This window comes from Dama dama, chromosome 10 (genome assembly GCF_033118175.1).
Source record: "Dama dama isolate Ldn47 chromosome 10, ASM3311817v1, whole genome shotgun sequence".
NCBI lineage: Eukaryota > Metazoa > Chordata > Mammalia > Artiodactyla > Cervidae > Dama > Dama dama.
Genome location: NC_083690.1, coordinates 3,007,000 through 3,024,246, shown reverse-complemented (window position 1 = coordinate 3,024,246; position 17,247 = coordinate 3,007,000). Strand labels below are relative to the sequence as shown.

At 54.4% G+C, this 17,247-nt stretch overlaps 2 protein-coding genes across 4 annotated transcripts in view; one reads left to right on the top strand and one right to left on the bottom strand.

Annotated features, from left to right (window-relative positions):
* CRAMP1 (cramped chromatin regulator homolog 1) overlaps nt 1–13,717 on the bottom strand; it is a 45,347-nt gene extending 31,630 nt beyond the window's left edge. Inside the window, exons 1-3 of the mRNA XM_061152508.1 lie at nt 13,407–13,717; nt 10,977–11,323; nt 1,805–1,998 (exon numbers count right to left, since the gene is read on the bottom strand). Coding sequence (XP_061008491.1) covers nt 1,805–1,998; nt 10,977–11,322 — 540 coding nt within the window. The 5' untranslated portion in view covers nt 11,323; nt 13,407–13,717. The remainder of the gene's footprint in view (nt 1–1,804; nt 1,999–10,976; nt 11,324–13,406) is intronic.
* A 2,492-nt stretch (nt 13,718–16,209) lies between these two features.
* IFT140 (intraflagellar transport 140) overlaps nt 16,210–17,247 on the top strand; it is a 53,523-nt gene continuing 52,485 nt past the window's right edge. For all 3 annotated transcript variants that reach the window (XM_061152499.1, XM_061152500.1, XM_061152497.1), the window contains exon 1: nt 16,210–16,330. The gene's annotated coding sequence lies outside the window, so the exon portion shown is untranslated. The remainder of the gene's footprint in view (nt 16,331–17,247) is intronic.

The following is a 17,247-nucleotide window of genomic DNA, read 5'->3' as shown; positions in this document are numbered from 1 at the left end:
CCCGAAAAGGGAGAGGGGCCTTCACAGCTCTTACTGTGCGTGAACTTCAACCCGGCTTCCGCAGAGCCTCAGGTCTCCATCAGAACCATGGAGAAGGCAGCAACAGAACTACCTGAACGTGTGGGCACCAACAGGCAAGGAGCCCGGAGCAGGAGAAACGTAAAGCTTATCACCTGGACAAACGGCTTAACCTCTAGACTTCTTTAGAGCCCATGAAATGAGACACCCCCATAAACAATAATCAGAAGATATGACAGGATGGAGGAGCTCAGGGTGCTGTGTATCTGGTATCTTAAAATAACACATCAACTATTCAGAAATAATCTCACCAATTCATTCATACAAAAGGTATTAACCAGGATCACACAGAATGTGCTCTGAATATAGCTGCGGGCCTTCCTTCAGCAACTCCACGCAGAAGCCAAGTACAGCTTAGATTTTTAGGACAGAATTTACATTCCAGAGGACACAGCGTCGATGCTGTCCAGGTACTGCCCATGACTGAAACTCTCATCAACACAAAGCCAGCAAGAGCATGGGAAGGGACCTGGAGGTAACGGCACGCCGGCAGCAATGAGCAGTGGGGTGCCCAGGGCTTGGCTTCTAAATCCCACTTTCCAAAAGGAACAGGGTTCCTTGGGAAAATGGGCAATGCCAAGTCTGGGGCAAGGAAAACACCAGGAATGTCTAGAGCATCCTGTGGTGCCAGAGAGACAGAAGTACTCAAGGTTGAACAGAAATATGTTAGAAGGACACAAGAGCCAACATAAATGGAGAAGGGAGAGCTCCTGGCGTGGGGTTCCCAATTAATAAATGTACATAGAATAAGGGAGCCAGAAAGTTGTCACTGGTCACACACCACAGTAATAGCTGTTCCAGTAAGAAGCAGCACTGGTTGCTTAAATTAGAAGAAAGAAAAATGATGCAAAACAGGGTATTCACACAGTCTCAAAGTTAAAAAAAAAGAGGAAGACTTGGCAGTGGAGAACCCGAGAGATGCCACCTGAATGCAGAGACCAAGGTTCACACAGCAGGCCCGAGAGCACAGCACAGGCTCCCACGAGGACACACCAAGGCTGCACAGCACTCCTGCGGCACTCTCAACACAAAGCTTAAGCTTAACCACAAGGAAATGTCACGTGAGCCCAACGAAGGGTGCTCCATGAGTGAACAGACTGGACACTTCAAAAGAGACCAGGGAAAAAAGGGAAGACAGAGGGACCTGTCCCAACTGGGAGGAGCCAACTACAATGTGGGTCAATGTGACCCAAAGGAGGACCCCAGAGGAAACACTGATGACATGAGATTGATCCTCCTCACTGTGTTCGTCACCCTGCAGTCATGAGGGTATCAGGGAAGCAAGAAAAGGGCATGTGAACATTCCCTGTATTCTTGTGGTTTTTCCAATTCTGAAATCATTTCAAAATTTAAGAACAAAAAGTAAAAATCCTGAAGAATGAACACTCATTCTCTGTTTTAAAAGAAGCAATGGCAGGTGAGTCAGAACAAGACAGAGTTGCACGTGAAGTGCCTCCTCCAGCGTCTAGCTCAGGTACTTCCTCTCCCACAAAACTGCCACCAGCTGCAAGGGGAAGGCCCAGAGGGACGGGCACCACTCTGAGCCACTGGAGAGAATCTTAGAAGAGAGAAGCAAAGACACTTCCTAACAGCCACCTCAACTAGAAACAGCTTTGAGGGTCACACAGAGGAGATGAAGGGCCAAGGTCAGAGGCCAAGGCCTGGGGCCACCAAGTGGGGTATCAGGAGGGAGCCCCACCAGCCCTGCAGGCTCCAGGAAGCTTACCTCGTACAGCCCCTCAAAGAAGGTGTTTTTGTCCTCTGTGCTCCAGGACTCCCACTGCCGCCGAACCTTCTTGCCTTCCTCCTTCTCCCCACTCGAAGACCCCAAGTTCCTGGAGGAGGAGCGAGATCCCCCTGCAGGGGCGGTGGGGGCAACCCCGGGCCCATTTGCAGCCGACGATCCGCCACCATCAGCTCCTTGGAGAGAAAGAACCTTACAGTTACCAACAGAAGCTGCCCCAGGCCCTGCCCCCAGCAAGTGAGTGACATGGCCCTGCTCTGACCTCTGACCCTCGTGAACATTTAAACAGTGAGAAAAAGGAGATAGAGCGTTTATGTTCAAGGACATAAGGCCTTGCTGAGGCACTCAGCACCTGTCTTTCTCAAATGAGGTTTTGGGTAAAGTAATTATATTTTCAAATAAACAAACTGAAGTTCAAAATAAAGAAAACATCTACATGTGTGTAAGATGCTACCTTCTTAGAGCTACAACTGGACCCTCAAAATATGGACCACATGACCCCATAGCACCTTTTAAAAGTCTCAAAATGCCTGTTTTTCTTGATCACTTTTCATCAACAAAGTCTGGTGTTCTGAGAGTGAGTGACAACCCACACACCCTCTTAAAGCACCAGTTCCAAATCTCAAGACGAGTCCTTGAAGACCCTGCTGGAGGCGGCAGCACATGCAGTCCAGCATGGGAGTCCAAGCCAGGCCAAGCCAGGCCCAGGACCACAACTCTGGGCTCCCAGGAAGACACAGGCAGTAAAGCCAAGGCAAGGGTCACGGATAACAGACTTTATGACCTGACCCAGCCCTCCCACCCATTCCAATTCCTTCCTCTCAGATGGAAGGGGAACTCCCAGCGTATTTTTGTGATAACCAGCATTTTCTTTTCTTGGAACTACAGGGCCATCCAATGGTTAGAATCTGCAAACTCTGAAGACAAGGGTGAAAATAAGATCATAAAAACAAAAGTGCTTTAAACAGGAAAAGCTAAACAAGTGCAGAGAACTGTTAAAATGCTTTCTTGATGAGATAATCATGGGCTTTTCTGTCAGATCCACTTCCCGGTCAGTTTGCTGGGGGACCTCCCTGGGCAGACACGTGCTCACTGGGAACTCGGGACCATGTTTCCCTCACACCCTTGAGAGGGTTCTGCCTCCAAAGGGAATAAAAGACAATCGTAAGAAATAAAAGAAGTGACAAATTAAAAGTGATTCCATGCATGCTTGCAAAGACCACCCCTGAAGAATCCAAGTGCAGAGGTTGTCTGGGGCCCCGGGCAGGGCGGAATCACTCTCCCCTCTGATGCCTCACTGTGCCTTTCAAAGTGTGGATCCTCGTAATCACATCAACACATGTGTGCGCTCAATCTTTCAGTCGCGCCTGACTCTTTTCAACCCCATGGACTATAGCCCATCAGGTTCCTCTGTCCATGGAATTTTCCAAGCAAGAATACTGGAGTGGGTTGCCATTTCCAGAGGACCTTCCTGACCCAAGGATCGAACCTGCATATCTTGCATCTCCTGCATTGGCAGGTGGATTCTTTACCACTGAGCCACCTGGGAAGGCCTAACATCAACATAAGCAGTATCTAAAAAAAGCTGATCCTATCAGTCTATCAGTCAACTACTGGGCATGAGAATGTGTTCATATGTGTAGAAAAACCACTCAGGTACAAGGAATGCGCTTGATTCTCCTGCGGTGAAAGGTGTTATCAGGCCAGTGGGCCACCTTCAGAAAGCGACACGCTCAGGCAACAGAATTCACAATTTATCAGAGCTGTACAGCCCAATTAAGACAATCACTAACAAGGCTATTCAAATTTAAATCTTAATTAAAATTAAATAAAACCCCAGTTCCTTAGTCACACCAGCCATGGCTCTGGTGGTCAGGGTCCACAGGGGGCCAGGGGTTCCCATGCCAGACGGTGGGAGGGACCTTTCTGTCACTGCCCCTGTATGTTCACCCCTCGCATCCTAAACACAGTTAGGGAAGACAAGCTGGTTCCAAGCTGCTCACGTCCGCTCCCTGAGGTTGCCCGAACCTCAGGATCCCCAGGCGCAGAGCGCGGGAAGGATGCCCTCACCACGGGGACTGACTTTGTCAGTTCCTCACCAAACCCAACCCAACCCGGCCTAACTCACACCTGGCACGTCCCAAGATGTTTCAACAGGCGAGGCAACGCAGCAGTGTGCCGGGATCGTTGGTTTCGTTCACTGCGCGCAGGTCAGAGACGCTTCCCCATAAACTCAAGATCAGGGCACGGGTGCCATGTAAACCCCACTCTCAAATAAAAGAAATTCTGATTGACTTGGAGCCCCTAATTCCTCATGAGTACTCCTCCGAGGAAGGGCTGTCTGTCCACCTCTGCACCACCCACAACAAAGGATTTCAGAGTCATTTTCAACCTCTGACAACACATTAAACTAAACCCTCCTTTTCCAAGACAAAGGCAACTTGCTAACAGTCACAGCTCAGGTTTAGCTTTGCCAGCCCACGCTGGTGTCAACGTACTTGAAATAACACACATTTTTGAAAATTCTGTTAACGCAGGCCTCTTGCAGACTTTTGTGAGATTTTGCTGGTGACCCGCGACAAGGAGGATGAACAGTGATGGAAAACTGAATGGAAGCATCTCTGAACCTGGAGGGACCTCCGGGGTTGCGCACAGAATACACCAAACCAGCAGACGGGAAGGAAGGGATGACAGAAATGTGGCTTCGAGGCGGGCCTTGAGGCCACCAACCACGCCCTTTTCAAGGCCAGAGGTCAGAGCAGCTCAGCCTCTGCAGGTAGAGGAAAATAAAGCCAAGGACCCTCAGGCGACCATTTCCACATCTGCTGCCTGTCATTCTAGACCTTGAATGCATCTCAGAAACAGAGCAAAATCACAAAACTTCATGGGGGGAGAGAACACAGCACCTGGTACATCCCTGAAAATTCAGATGAGGAGGAGGAAGGGCGTCCCGCCTGAGCTCTGGTTCCTTCGAGCGCTGTGACTCAAGCAGGAAAAGACAGAGGCAGGATCAGAAACACCAGGAGAACGAGATGGTTACCGGAAAAAGTCCAGACAGAAACACTGAAGACTGAAGGGGGAAGACAGAGAAGCCAGCGAGAACGGAGGTGCAGGAAGGCAAAGGGGTGGGGGGGGCGTCGAGAACACAATTCTGAACAAGCCTCAGTGGGCGTGGGGCTCTCCCCGGGGTGGGCGTGGGTATGCACAGGCCCCAAGTCAACATGACACCTGCAACTGTGCTTCTGAGGCCACAAAGAGGTTAGTCAGAGCCTGCACGTGAGAAGTCAGCATCGGGGAGGCAGGAGGGAAAGGATGCAGAGACCTGAGCCCGACAACCTCTCAGAGCAGGAACGGCTGCGTCAGGCCTCATAGCGTGCGCTCAGTGAGCTCAGGAGCCAGCGCCGTCCCTCCCAACCACGTGCGGCCAGTCCTCTGGAGGCCCGGAGCCACCTCGGAGCAGGCCCCTCCGCGCCCTCTTTGGTCTCCCAGACCACCCACTTGGGCCGCACCCTCTCCAGGGCTCACGTCTGAGGAACACAGACGTGCGGCCTCCGTCTGCATCCCCCGCTGCCCGGACGTCTGCTCCAGACAAGCTAGACCACCCGCCCTCTCTGCCTGTGCCCCTCAGCACCGGGCAGCAGAGAACCAGCCATCTTTCCGCCAGGGAAGCCCATGTGCCCAGCCCTGAGGAGCGTGTCCGGACGCCCTGCTCCCTTCTGTCCCTGTGTGCAGTCACCAGGAGGAAAGAGGCTCTGAAAGTGGGAACGCCGCACGGTCCGGGCAGCAGGGGCCCAGCCAGTTCCCCACCTCACTCCAGACCTGGCGTCGTCCTCCCGGGACATGGGGCTCCCCCAGGACATGTGACGTCACGGCAGCTGGCACCCGGGCCATGGCTGCCTCAGCATTTACAACACACAGAACCACGAGGAGACGACGGAAAGACCTTGGTCTCAGCAGCCCCCGTCTGTGACGGAGGCGGCCCAGCGCCGCAGCCAAGGGGCGGCAGTCTCAGGACTCGGGGGGACGCCGGCCTCCAGCACAGCCCTGTGACTTCCTGGGGGACGCTGAGGATGTGGTAACACCCCGTCACAGCGCACTCCTTGTCCTCAGGCTTCCTCTGGAGCCTACAAACTTCCCGAGCATAACATCAAAGTCCCAGGGGGACGGGAAGACCCGCTGGACTTGAGGGTTTCAGAAACGTCCACCCAAGCCCGCCTGCGCTGGGCAAGAGGCGCGCTCCCGAGTCTCACCGCCTGCCCACCCCTAGCCCCACTCAGGCGCCGCCCCGCACGCAGAGGCTCACAGCCAGGAGGGCGGCACGCCCGACAGGGGGCCCGGCAGACACCCCAGGCTGTGGTCAGTCCAGGATCTCAGAGGCACTTCTGTGCCACTGCTGAAGAGCAGATGGGGCTGAGGGGACACCTTCTCCACCAAGGCACGCGGGGGACGGGTTCCCAGGAAGGGTGCCGCCCCACGGACGAATCCAAGCACCCCCATCCCCACTGCCCACCACGTCCGCTGGGCCCTGAGAGCCACGTGCCTCCCACCAGGACCTTTCCCAGCACTCGGCGCCCCACCTGCCTCAGCACCACCACGCGAGGCTCAGTGCCCTCCTCTCTCAAACCAGGCATGGCCTCCCTCGAAGACTTTCGCTCCTCTCACAGATGTTTAAGAAAAACACAACTGAGACCCAGTGTTCCCACTAAAACGTACACCCTGCTCATGGAGTAATGTGGGGACCACAGCTCCCAGGCACATTTCACACACTGGTCCTCGGTGCTGAGAACACCACCCTTACTTGACGTAATAAAGCACTCCAGCACACTCCCATCCAGGACAAAGACGGTTTCTGTGTCTGTGACTCTGCTATCTTTGTATTTTCGTATCATCCGAAACAGGACACAACGTACTACCTGAAATGAAAAACCTGAAGCATGTACACTCAGCGGGCACCAGACCACTGCAAAACCTCACGAGATAGCATGGAAACATCAGTGTTGATGCTGAAAGTCAAGGAAGTACTAATACTTCAAAGTTAGCTCAGCCTTCAAACCAAAATTCAGCTATTCCCTTATCCACTTGCCCAGGCTATCTGTCCATGTCCTGGACATGAAGCCGGCTCAGGGCACAGCACTAACTGAGGGATTCCCCAGAAGCTCTGCTCCACAGGCGGGCTCCCCTCCGTCCGGCACGGCTCCATCGTGGCCCCTCTGACGCGGCCTGGGCCGGCAGGTCTCCTGACCCACTGTGCACAGAGAGGGGCCTGTGTCACCCAACAGATCCCGTGTCACGGTCCCCGTGTCTCCCGCACACGCAGAGGAGAGAGGCATGTTCTGGACACAGCTGGAGGAACGGGCTGCCTCTCACTTCTCTTCCCAACAAGCTGAGACCCTCACAGAGCCTGAGGGACCCTGGAGTAACGATCCGTGGGTGCTGGATCCGACTGGCCACAAGGACCACAGAGCTCCAGCCTCATGGTCTCCGGAGGGTCGGGTGTGTCCCCCTGCCCCTGGTGGGTATGGAAGGCAGCGACAGCCCCACCCAGCTGGCCCAGCCTGGGGAGGGACGAGAGTGACTGCGGCATGGATACCGGCAGAGCCTCACCAGGCCGGGCACTCCGCGAGGTGAGGGCTAAGGAGGGCCCACCAGGAAGACGACCACCTGGCCTCCGGGCCTCTGCCTTCTCGCAGGACCCCAGGCGCCCCTGAGTGGAGGGAAGCGTGGCCTCGGCCGTGACCTGACCTGTCTGGTGCTGAACTGAAGGAGCATAAAGTTCGGGCAGGCCAAGCACCCCTCCAGCCCAGTGGAACGAACCGCTGGAGCTCAGGGTGGAGACACGGGGTTCCCAACCACAGATCATCTTTCCTCCCAAAAGGATACTGTCTCCCCAGGGTTGGTCACAAAAGGGTGAGGTACATCGTGAGAACTCTTTTAAAAAAACCCTGGAAGGTACAGGCAGGCACCAGACTAAGCAAAATGCAAACGCTTTCTGTACATGGAACCGCCGATTTCTAAGCATGACACAGTAAAGCCAGATGACGCAGCCCCACTGTGGAGATGGCGCCTCCTCTGACCGGCTCCCTGACTCTGCACAATGGGCCTTCTTGGGTGGCGGGAGAGGACAGTCTTGGAAACAGAGGGTCTGACTTTGCCCTCAACTCAGGCATCCCCTGAGGCCCCTCACCCCCTACGGCTCGGGGGCATTCCTGGCACCTCTATCCTACCTCCTAACAGGTGACCCTGCCCACCCCATCCAACCACTCAGACTCGGCCTGAAGCTCAACCTGGCAGCCAGGCCCGCTTTCCCTAAGAGCAGCCTGTTCATGAGTTGTGCACGGCTTCGGGGCGTTACTTATTTCAGTGAGGCAGGCACCGGGGTTATCCCCATTTACAGACAAAGAAGCTGAGATGTGCTGGTTGGCCCAGAATCACCCAGATCATGAACTGATCACACGGGAAGGGTGTGGGGGCTCTGTCTCCTGGCCTGGTTCCCGCAGGTTGTGAAGTCAGTCTCAAGTGTGTTCTCAGGCCACTTGGGGTGCATGGCAGAGCCAGGGGAGCATTTGTTTTGACATCAAGCAGAGCCACTGGTTTCTGACCTGCAGCCTACCTTCTGTTTCAGCTGAGCACGTTATCTGAACAGCAATCCTCGGTATCTGAGCCCAAATAAAAAGCAAAGTAACAGAGGTGCAAGATGCCTGGCACATAGGTGCTAAATCATTGCCACTTGCCCCTGGTCAATTCAAAAAGGATTTGATTCAAGCTTCCACTTCTGGTTTTTCACTTAAGTTGACAAAAGAATCCATTCTTATGAAAAAAGAAAAAACTGTACTTGTGTGAACAGAAGCAAAATGAAAACTTCCTTTCCTCCCCAAGCCTTTTCCTCCCAAACACACGGCAGAGTTCTCCATGCATCAAGACTGAAACTGGAAAGCGGTCAGTAACCAAAGGAGCCTTCCCTGGCTGAGCTGTGATTGTACCTCAAATATAATGGAAATTTTTACTTTCCTGAAGTGAAAAAACTGGAAAAATTCCCTTACTGGTCCATGCTCATCACTACAGGTGGAGGTTTCCACCGTCTGTGCGACAAACAGCTCCTCCAAGAATGTTCCCCAAGGTTACAATTGACCTGCTCTCTCCGGTCAAAGGGGTGGAGAGGGAGCAGAGGCTGCCCGAGGCAGACGGGGGATGTCCTGGGCACGGGAAACTTGAGGCACAGCCCCGAGGAGGCCTCACCAGGAAGCTCTGGGCCAGAGGCAGGCCCAGAAGCTCTGTGAGGCAGAGGAAACACACTTTCCATTCCTCTCCCAAACACCAGCACCACAGTTTAGCTTCATTATTCACTTTAACAAACTTCTGCATGCTAAAACAGGAAAATACACAAGCTGTAAGCAGCACAAATTCTAACAAACTTCGAATTTACTGATGGGAACTGGATGGGTGCTCCAAGCCACGTTTGGGCAAGAATTAAGAACAGATCCGAGGCCAGGCTAATCAGAAACCTTCCCATCAGACCCACACTCAAGTGTGTCAGTGAAAGCAAACCGCTCCTCAGCCACTGCCGACATTCTAACTGAAGTCTCACGTCACACCCACGCCACGTCACCTCACAGGTAGCCACTCAGAGGGGACAGAGAGCTCCCAGCGCCTTGCTCCATTTCAGTAGCCACACGTGGGGAGAGGGGAGCCATCCCCGGCACTCCTCAATTCACAGGGAAGGATGCCTCTCCAAGGAGAAAGCTGGCGAGAAGGGTCAAGCCAGCAGACCGAGGTCAGAGGGCCAGGGGACCGAAGCCAGGGACTCTGACCAGACGTCAGAGCCAGTGCGTCTGAAGCCACAAACCAACCCTTGGAGGCTTCCTAGCACTTACACATGGTAACTTAAGACATCTCTCTGACTAGGAGTGAAAAACTACCTTTTACAAAACAAAGCCAGGAAAACAAATTAACGTTTTCCTAATCAATCCGCAACTTTTACACCAAAATAAACTTCTATAAGACAAGTTTTAACTTCTGAAGCATACGAAATTATGTCATGCTTACATCTCCAAGTGAGTATACCTACATCAAAAGTCTTCACCAAAATAAATAAGAGTAAGGCTATGATTTCAGAGGCCAGTCCTCCTCAGCTGAGAATGAGGCAGAAGTAGCAAGTTTAACTGCATGCGTTTGGCACAGATCTCCAAAATGGGTCCTCCACCAGCTTCTGAGGTATTTCCTTCTTAACATTATCAGGACCAGCTAGTGATTTAAATTCCATCTCCCGAGGAACTAAGTGAAAGTTTTTCTCATATGAAACTCACTAGAAAATGGTGTTACCTGTGCTATCTATAAAAGTGCTGCAAACTTGGCCTAAAACATAAAGGATATTAAGAACAATTCACTTGCACCATTAAGAAAAAGCAGAATGCTGAAATATAAATAGATACAAGCAGAAAACAACGAGGAACTGACACATGGTTTTCTTATTGATAGGGACCCTAGGAAAGCTGAGATGTCCTCAACAACTGGAGAATGCCAGGACAAATCCTGTGGACTGCTGCTCATTTATGTCAGGTCATAAATGTTTTCACCACTTACTACGCTAGGGGAGATGTTTTCATGGCACCCAAGGAAACCTTAGTAGAAACTCAAAGGGCCATGTCTTGAGGCCCTTAACACTCTCAAGCCTAGCATACTTGAAGTAGAGGGTGACGGGCCCAAGCTGGACCCTTGGAATCATTCATTTTCGACTTTTTATCAACCTTTCCCCACGTGAGTTTCAAAAGCCTATTTCTTTGTTGTATTTTCACCATCTGAGGCTGGGGAAAAGATACAGCACATAATTTCTCTCTCTCTTTCTAAACTATCCTTTGCTGTTTGAAATAGCCTTACCATCTAAATCACCCAAGAGCCTTTGAAATGGAAAAAAATCCAACCATCAGAAATCTATCCTATTTGTCCAAAGAAAGAATACTTACTGCTCCTTAACACAGTCGAAACACAGAAACAGTCTCTTTGGAGCAGGAAGAGAGCTTGTCTCCTCCAAAGTGCCGCTCTGAGTGTGGGTGCAGACACACGAGGGAGCCCCGGCTGGATGCAGGCAGGGGGGCATGAGGGAAGGGCCCCCCACCCCGGGAGCAGGGCACACCCTGCGGGGCCGGGGTCTCCATACCTTTCCCGCGGGGCCCGGAGCTGCCCGCACTGCTGCTCCCCCCGGCGCAGGACGAGTCCTTCCTGAGCCTCTTGCTCTGCGGCCTCACGCTGGACCTGAGGAAGTGGTGCTGATCCTGGGGGCAGGCGGGTGGCGGGGACGGGGCCTGCGGGCCGCCCGAGGGGGCCTGGGGGCCGTCGCCGCCGTCTCGGGGGGTCTTGCCGTCCCTCTTTGTGCCGCCGCTCTCCTCGGCCGCGTCCCCGCCGCCGGGCCCCTCTCCTTCCAGCGAGTCTTCCTCGGCCGACCTCTTGCCCAGCCTCTTGAGCCCGTCCTCCCCGCCGCCGCCGTCTCCCAACTTCACTGTCATCCTGGCCGGGGCGGGGGAGAGGGGACCCGGGTGAGGCGCGCGGCCCGCAGCCTGCGAGAAGTTTAGCCGCACCGATCCCCTCTCAACATGGCCGCCGTTGTTTGTTCCAGATCCCCTCCCGCGGCCCGCCCGCCCGAGCCCGGCCAGCGGGCCCGAGCCGCCGCCCGCCGGACCCCGGCCCGGACCCCCGCGCGCCCGCCCGCCCGACGCCCAGGAAACGGTGGCCGGCGACGCGGAGGCGGCGGCGGGGCGGCAGCTGGGCGGCCGCGCCCGGACGGCCCTGCCCGCGCGGCGCCCCGGTCCAGGGAAGGAGAAGGGGCAGAGGGCCCGGGTCGGGGTCCAGGGGTCCTGCAGCCACCTACCCGGAGGGCCCGCGGCTCATGGCCTGCGCGCCGGGCAGCCCGCGCGCCGGCCTCGCTCCCCGCGCTGCCCGAGCCGGCCGGGCCTCGGCGCCCGCGCCCCTCGACCCCACCCCACCCCACCCCGCCCCCCAAAACGCGCGAGGCTCCGGGCCCGCGCACCTGCCCCGCACTCCGGCCCCCAAAGTTGGCCCCGGAGCGAGGGCGAGGGGCCCGGATCGACCCGGGCCGGGCAGAGGCGCGGGCTCGCCTGCGTGCACAGGGAACTCCATGGTGGCCCGAGGCTGCCGGTCCGCCTGCTTATTTTAAAACAGACATAAAGAATAATAAGCTCGGGGTTTCTGGGAGTCCTGCTTCCGATGGTGGGAGATGTGTGCTGCTGTGGGGATCTACGAATTAAAAATGCTTTTGCAACAAAGGAGCCTGTTGTGTGGAACAGACTGGAGTCACCCGTGAAAGTGACAGCACAGTAACGTCCAGGTAAGAATGGACAGAAGAGAATTCTGTTAAAACTCTAGGTAAGCAGGAATAAAAATCCTGCACTAACTTTGTGACTCTCTGTTGTGAGCAATGTCATCGACAAAATATGATGACTTTGAAAATGTCTGTCGCCCAAAAAGCAGATCCACTCAATTTATTCAAGGAGATTCAGGTACTAATAACATTGTAAGTCCAGAAATAGTAATGTGCACATGTAATGGGGCAAGAAACCTTTTAAAAACGAGATTCCTCAACAGGTGTTGATACTGTGCCCAAACTGTGTTTGATATGCTCAACACGACTGCTGAGAAAAGGAAAATGAGAGCAAGACATCAAGGCCAACAATGAAATACAGTAACAGGGACTGTAAGGACCTGTCCTAGAAAGACTTGGAAATGACTAAAATCATAGTGATCCCTACTGCTGCTCAAAAGTATAATGCCTCAAAACTACCTGCTACAACAGCTTTCATCTGTTGAAATTGGTGTCATAAACCATTTGAATCCACGCCAGTTGAAAATAAAAAAACCTGCCAAAGAATAGAACTATGTAAGACAGATTCCCAAACTTAAAAGGACTTTATGGTACAGGACATCTCACTAGTCACCCTTTATCCTATCCATTTCTACTTAAGAAACCTGAAAACACCCCAAAGGACCTTTCTCTGGGTTATAATGTGGCGAATCCTACCTTCCAGGAACCAAGCCATCATCCCAAAGCTACTCATAGTCAACCCAGGACCCAGGCAATGGTTCTATCAGCTACAACAGAATAAACTTGACCGTTGGCCAAGCTAAATCTTGGGAGCACTACCTGAATAGAGAAGAACGTGGCTTTTCAGAATTCAAAAGGTATAGACATAGTTCAGAGTTTTCCCTTGAGGAAAAAGGAAACCAGGGAGATGGAATTCTCTCACCAAGCCCCTCCAACCTTACTTCCTGGCCGCGCACAGAGGAGGGATCGCCTCAAGCCCCATCCCGGCAGGACACCATTTGTCACCTTCTGGGAAAGGAAAAGCAAAACCCCGCCTCCCCGGCTGACTTCTAGCTGTATACAAAGAGCTCCGTCAACGTAACACTCCTGGGTCCAGGCTCCCCCGAGCCGCCCCGACGAACACCCCGTGCGTAACCACCGCCGCCAGGGCACAGGCCTCTTCTCCCGCAGCCCCGCTCGGGCTGGGAGCCGGCCTCGCCGCGACAGCGAGTCGGGGCGGTCCACCCCTCCCGAGCTCCAGCCTCCAGTCACCTTTTTCATCAACGCCTCGCAGCAGCCTGGCTTCCCGGGCCCGCCGGGGTCCTCCCGGGCGCCCGCAGAACCGGCCAAGTAGGGCAGCCCGGCCCCCGAGCGCCGGCTGCTGAGAGACCGCAACGCCGGTGTGGTCCTCCCGCCTCAGAAGCAGTCGCCGAGCGGCACTCGCCCCGGCACGTCCCCTCAGCGGTCGGCGTGCGGCTGAGAAGGCTGCGGGCGCCGGTGCTGTCGCCCCTCAGCCTCCCTGAGGCCCGGCCCGCGGCGAACAGGAGCAGTTCCGGCTACGGCGGCCGGCGGAGTCCGCGGGGCCGACGCGCGGGGCGGGGCCGGGGCGGCGGGAGTACGAGCCGGGGCGGGGCGACGCGCGCGGGGCCGAGCACGCCAAGGTTTCCAGCGGACGCTCCCCCTCCAGGGGCCTTCCCATTGGTCAGCGGCGGGCGCGCGCGCTTACACGCAGGGACGCTGGGTGGGGGCGGAGGGCGGATCTGCGACGCGGGTAGTGTTGTGACGCTAGCCTCGCGGCTGTGCGGACTGATACGTCTCTCGGGATTGGTGGATCGCCAGCCAATAGAGTGAGAGCCTAGCCTGTGATTGGCCCCAGCCCTGTTGACGGATGCGTGAGAAGAAAACGCCGCCTCAGCTCTGAGTCTTGAATCCGGCGCGAACCGGGTTTTTACCGAAAAAGTGTGGAAGTGCGACTGAAGCAGAAAAATACATCCTTTACTGGGTTGAGCGTGAAGCCTTTCAAGTTTTTTAGTGCTGCGGATGGTGCTGGACGCTTAGGTTGTTTTTCTTCGTTTTGGCGATGGAGTGTTTTTCAAATTCTAGAGTTTATGGAGGAGGGATAAGAGTGATGGTGCTTAAGGGTACAAATTTGTGAAGGAGAAGTATGTAATGCACAATGTAATGCCTGCGTGCTCAGTCGTGTCCAACCTTCTGCGACCCGGTGGACTGTAGCCCGCCAGGCTCCTTTGTCCATGGGATTTCCCAGGCAAGAATACTGGAGTGGGTTACCATTTCCTCCTCCAGGGGATCTTCCTGACCCAGGACTCGAACCCTGGTCTCCTGCATTGGCAGGCGGATTCTTGACCACTGAGCCACCTGGAAAGCTTGCACAATATAATGGATACAGAAAATAATATTGTATTATGACTAATTGATAAATATCTCTACAATCTAATCACATATAAATGGGTCAAAGTAACATTTTGTACACCTTAAATTTACGCCATGTTACATATTAAATTTATTCTAATAAAATCCTAGTGTTTAAGAAAATGTTTTTTTTTAAATAGAATCTTCCTTGTATGCTTAACAAATGAAAGACCTTTGCTGCTGTTTGCTATAGTAAGTTTTCTTAGTAACATTGCTTTTTTTTCTTTCAAAATTAGTTTAACCCACCAGACCGTTAGAGCAGGACAGCACGTTGCTAATGCCTTAGGGAATGCAGTCAGCAGCCAAGGTTAGGAAAAAGATTAGTTTCTAACTAAATGAACTCGTACTTTCTACTCTACGCTATTCTCTCCAATGGCGCCCATAAGTCTCCCCCCTCAAGGCACTGAACGCATAACTTCAAGGAACTATGTTGAATCAACTGACTTTTCTCAGAAATACTCTTGAACGACACCCTCTTCGAGACAAATCAGAATCTAGCAAACCTTTTGGGGTCCGCGAGACCCAGCAATAAGATGAACCAGAGAGGAGAGAATCTTAAAGATGGCGTTCTCTTTCCTTCCCAGTCTCCCTGCTGCCTTCCTCCTGACTGACCTATGTGATTGGAAAAACTGAACTACAGAAGCGGGTCGCGAACCGACCGTGTATCCCCATCACATACAGAAGAATACACCAGCTTCCCTTCTCTGGGCAGAAAGGCATATTCTGTCCCTTTAGCTCCCTCTGCGAGCTAGCGTTGTGGATTCTAGACAACCATCGAGAAAGGGGGAAATTGCCCTTCAGAGCCCCGGAGCTCGCCACCCGCGGCAGGAATCCTGCCCTCGGCTGCGCACGAACGTTTCCGAGCGTCTTCGGCTCTTTCCGGCCTCTCGGGGTGCTTCGGCTGGTCTCGGCGTCCGCCCGCTCGGTTTCGGCTGTATCCGAGCTGGGCTCGCGGCCGTTGTCCCGGCAACGCGCGGCGGCGCAGCGGCCCAGCCAAGGCTAGTGCGGCCCCCGGCCCGGGACCCGGGAATAGGGGGTCCGGGGGCCCGGAGCCTCAGGGCAGGGCGACGACGAGGCAGGGCCGGGAGGGGCTCGGGAGGCCGAGGGCCGGGACGGCTCGAGGAGTCTGGCGGGTCCGGGAGCCCGGAGCCTGGGCCCGCGAGAAGGGCGACGCCGAGGCGCGCCGGACCCTCTTCTCCGCCTCCTGGATTATCTTCGCCCAGAAATCCTGCCTGGGCCGATCGCCCGAGCGCTGGCCGATCAGGCCAAGACTTGGGGGTGCGGGGCGGGTGTCCGAGGGCTCAGCGCGAGGCGAGGTCCGACTGAGGGCCGCGTGGCGACGCAAGGCCGGGAGAGCGGAGCTGGAGGGGAGGGGGCGGCGCCGGAAGCGCTGGAGGCGGCACGGGTCTGAGAGGGATTCAGAAAACCACCTTCGGAGCTGTCAGTCCTGCGGCCCGGGGGACCTCACGGTCCGAGCCAGAGATGGTGTTTCTTCAGGTCCACGGGATGCAGCTATGAGCCTGCATTGACGAGGCCCCGGGGGCAGTGGTTCAGAGTGAGGCTTTTGTGGGTGGCTTCCAGTGCCCTCCACTGCGCCCCTCCACTCAGCCCCCCTTGCCTCAAAGTCCTTCTGGTTCCCTCCCACAGCGTCTCCAAGCACTGATGCAACTGAAGTCATCCTTAGTACCACGAGCCGTTCTTCCCCCAAAGGTGGCTTACCTGAAGAGTGAAGAGGTTGCACGGCTGGAGGTGAAAAGAGCAAATCGGTGAGAACAAGTGGAATTTTTTTTTCTTTCTTCCAAAGTTTATGTATTGACAAACGGCGCTATGTTCAAGAGGTATCCTGCGTTTCTTGTAACGAGAGGAAATGCGTTGTTTCTGAACCGATGCCATTAATGGATGCAATTTCATTGTTAGTCATCTCTCCTTCTTACGTTTACTTTGATAACTTTTGTTTGTAAGTGCACACGTGTATGTGCGTGCACATTTGCTTCAGTCACGTCTAACTCTTTGTGACCCCATGGACTGTAGCCCGCCAGTCTCCTCTGTCCATGGGCTTTTCCAAGCAAAAGTACTGGAGTGACTTGCCATACCCTTCTCTAGGGCATCTTCTAGATCCAGGGATTCAACCCGAGTCTCGTGCATTGCAGGCAGATTCTTTACCAACTGAGCCACCAGGGAAGTCTTGGTACACAGGTAGCATTTGCTGCTGCTGCTGCTAAGTCACTTCAGTCATGTGCGACCCCATAAGACGGCAGCCCACCAGGCTCCCCCATCCCTGGGATTCTCCAGGGAAGAACACTGGAGTGGGTTGCCATTTCCTTCTCCAATGCATGAAAGTGAAAAGTGAAGGTGAAGTCGCTCAATCGTATCTGACTCTTAGCAACCCCATGAACTGCAGCTTACCAGGCTCCTCCGTCCATGAGATTTGCCAGGCAAGAGTACTGGAGTGGGTTGCCATTGCCTTCTCCCAGGTAGCATTTATCCATCATATAAAACTGGATTCATTCACCCTGGCCTGACCCCAATTTCTGCAACTAACAAGATATCAAAAGCCTCTTTCCTCGCTAGTAAGTATCTCCATCAGGGATTCATGTACTGGGGCTTGTTTGGCGGAGGCAGTGTTCTGGGGCCGGGTGTGCTCCGGTGGCCCCTCACTCTGGGGGGCAGGTTATCAGGTAAG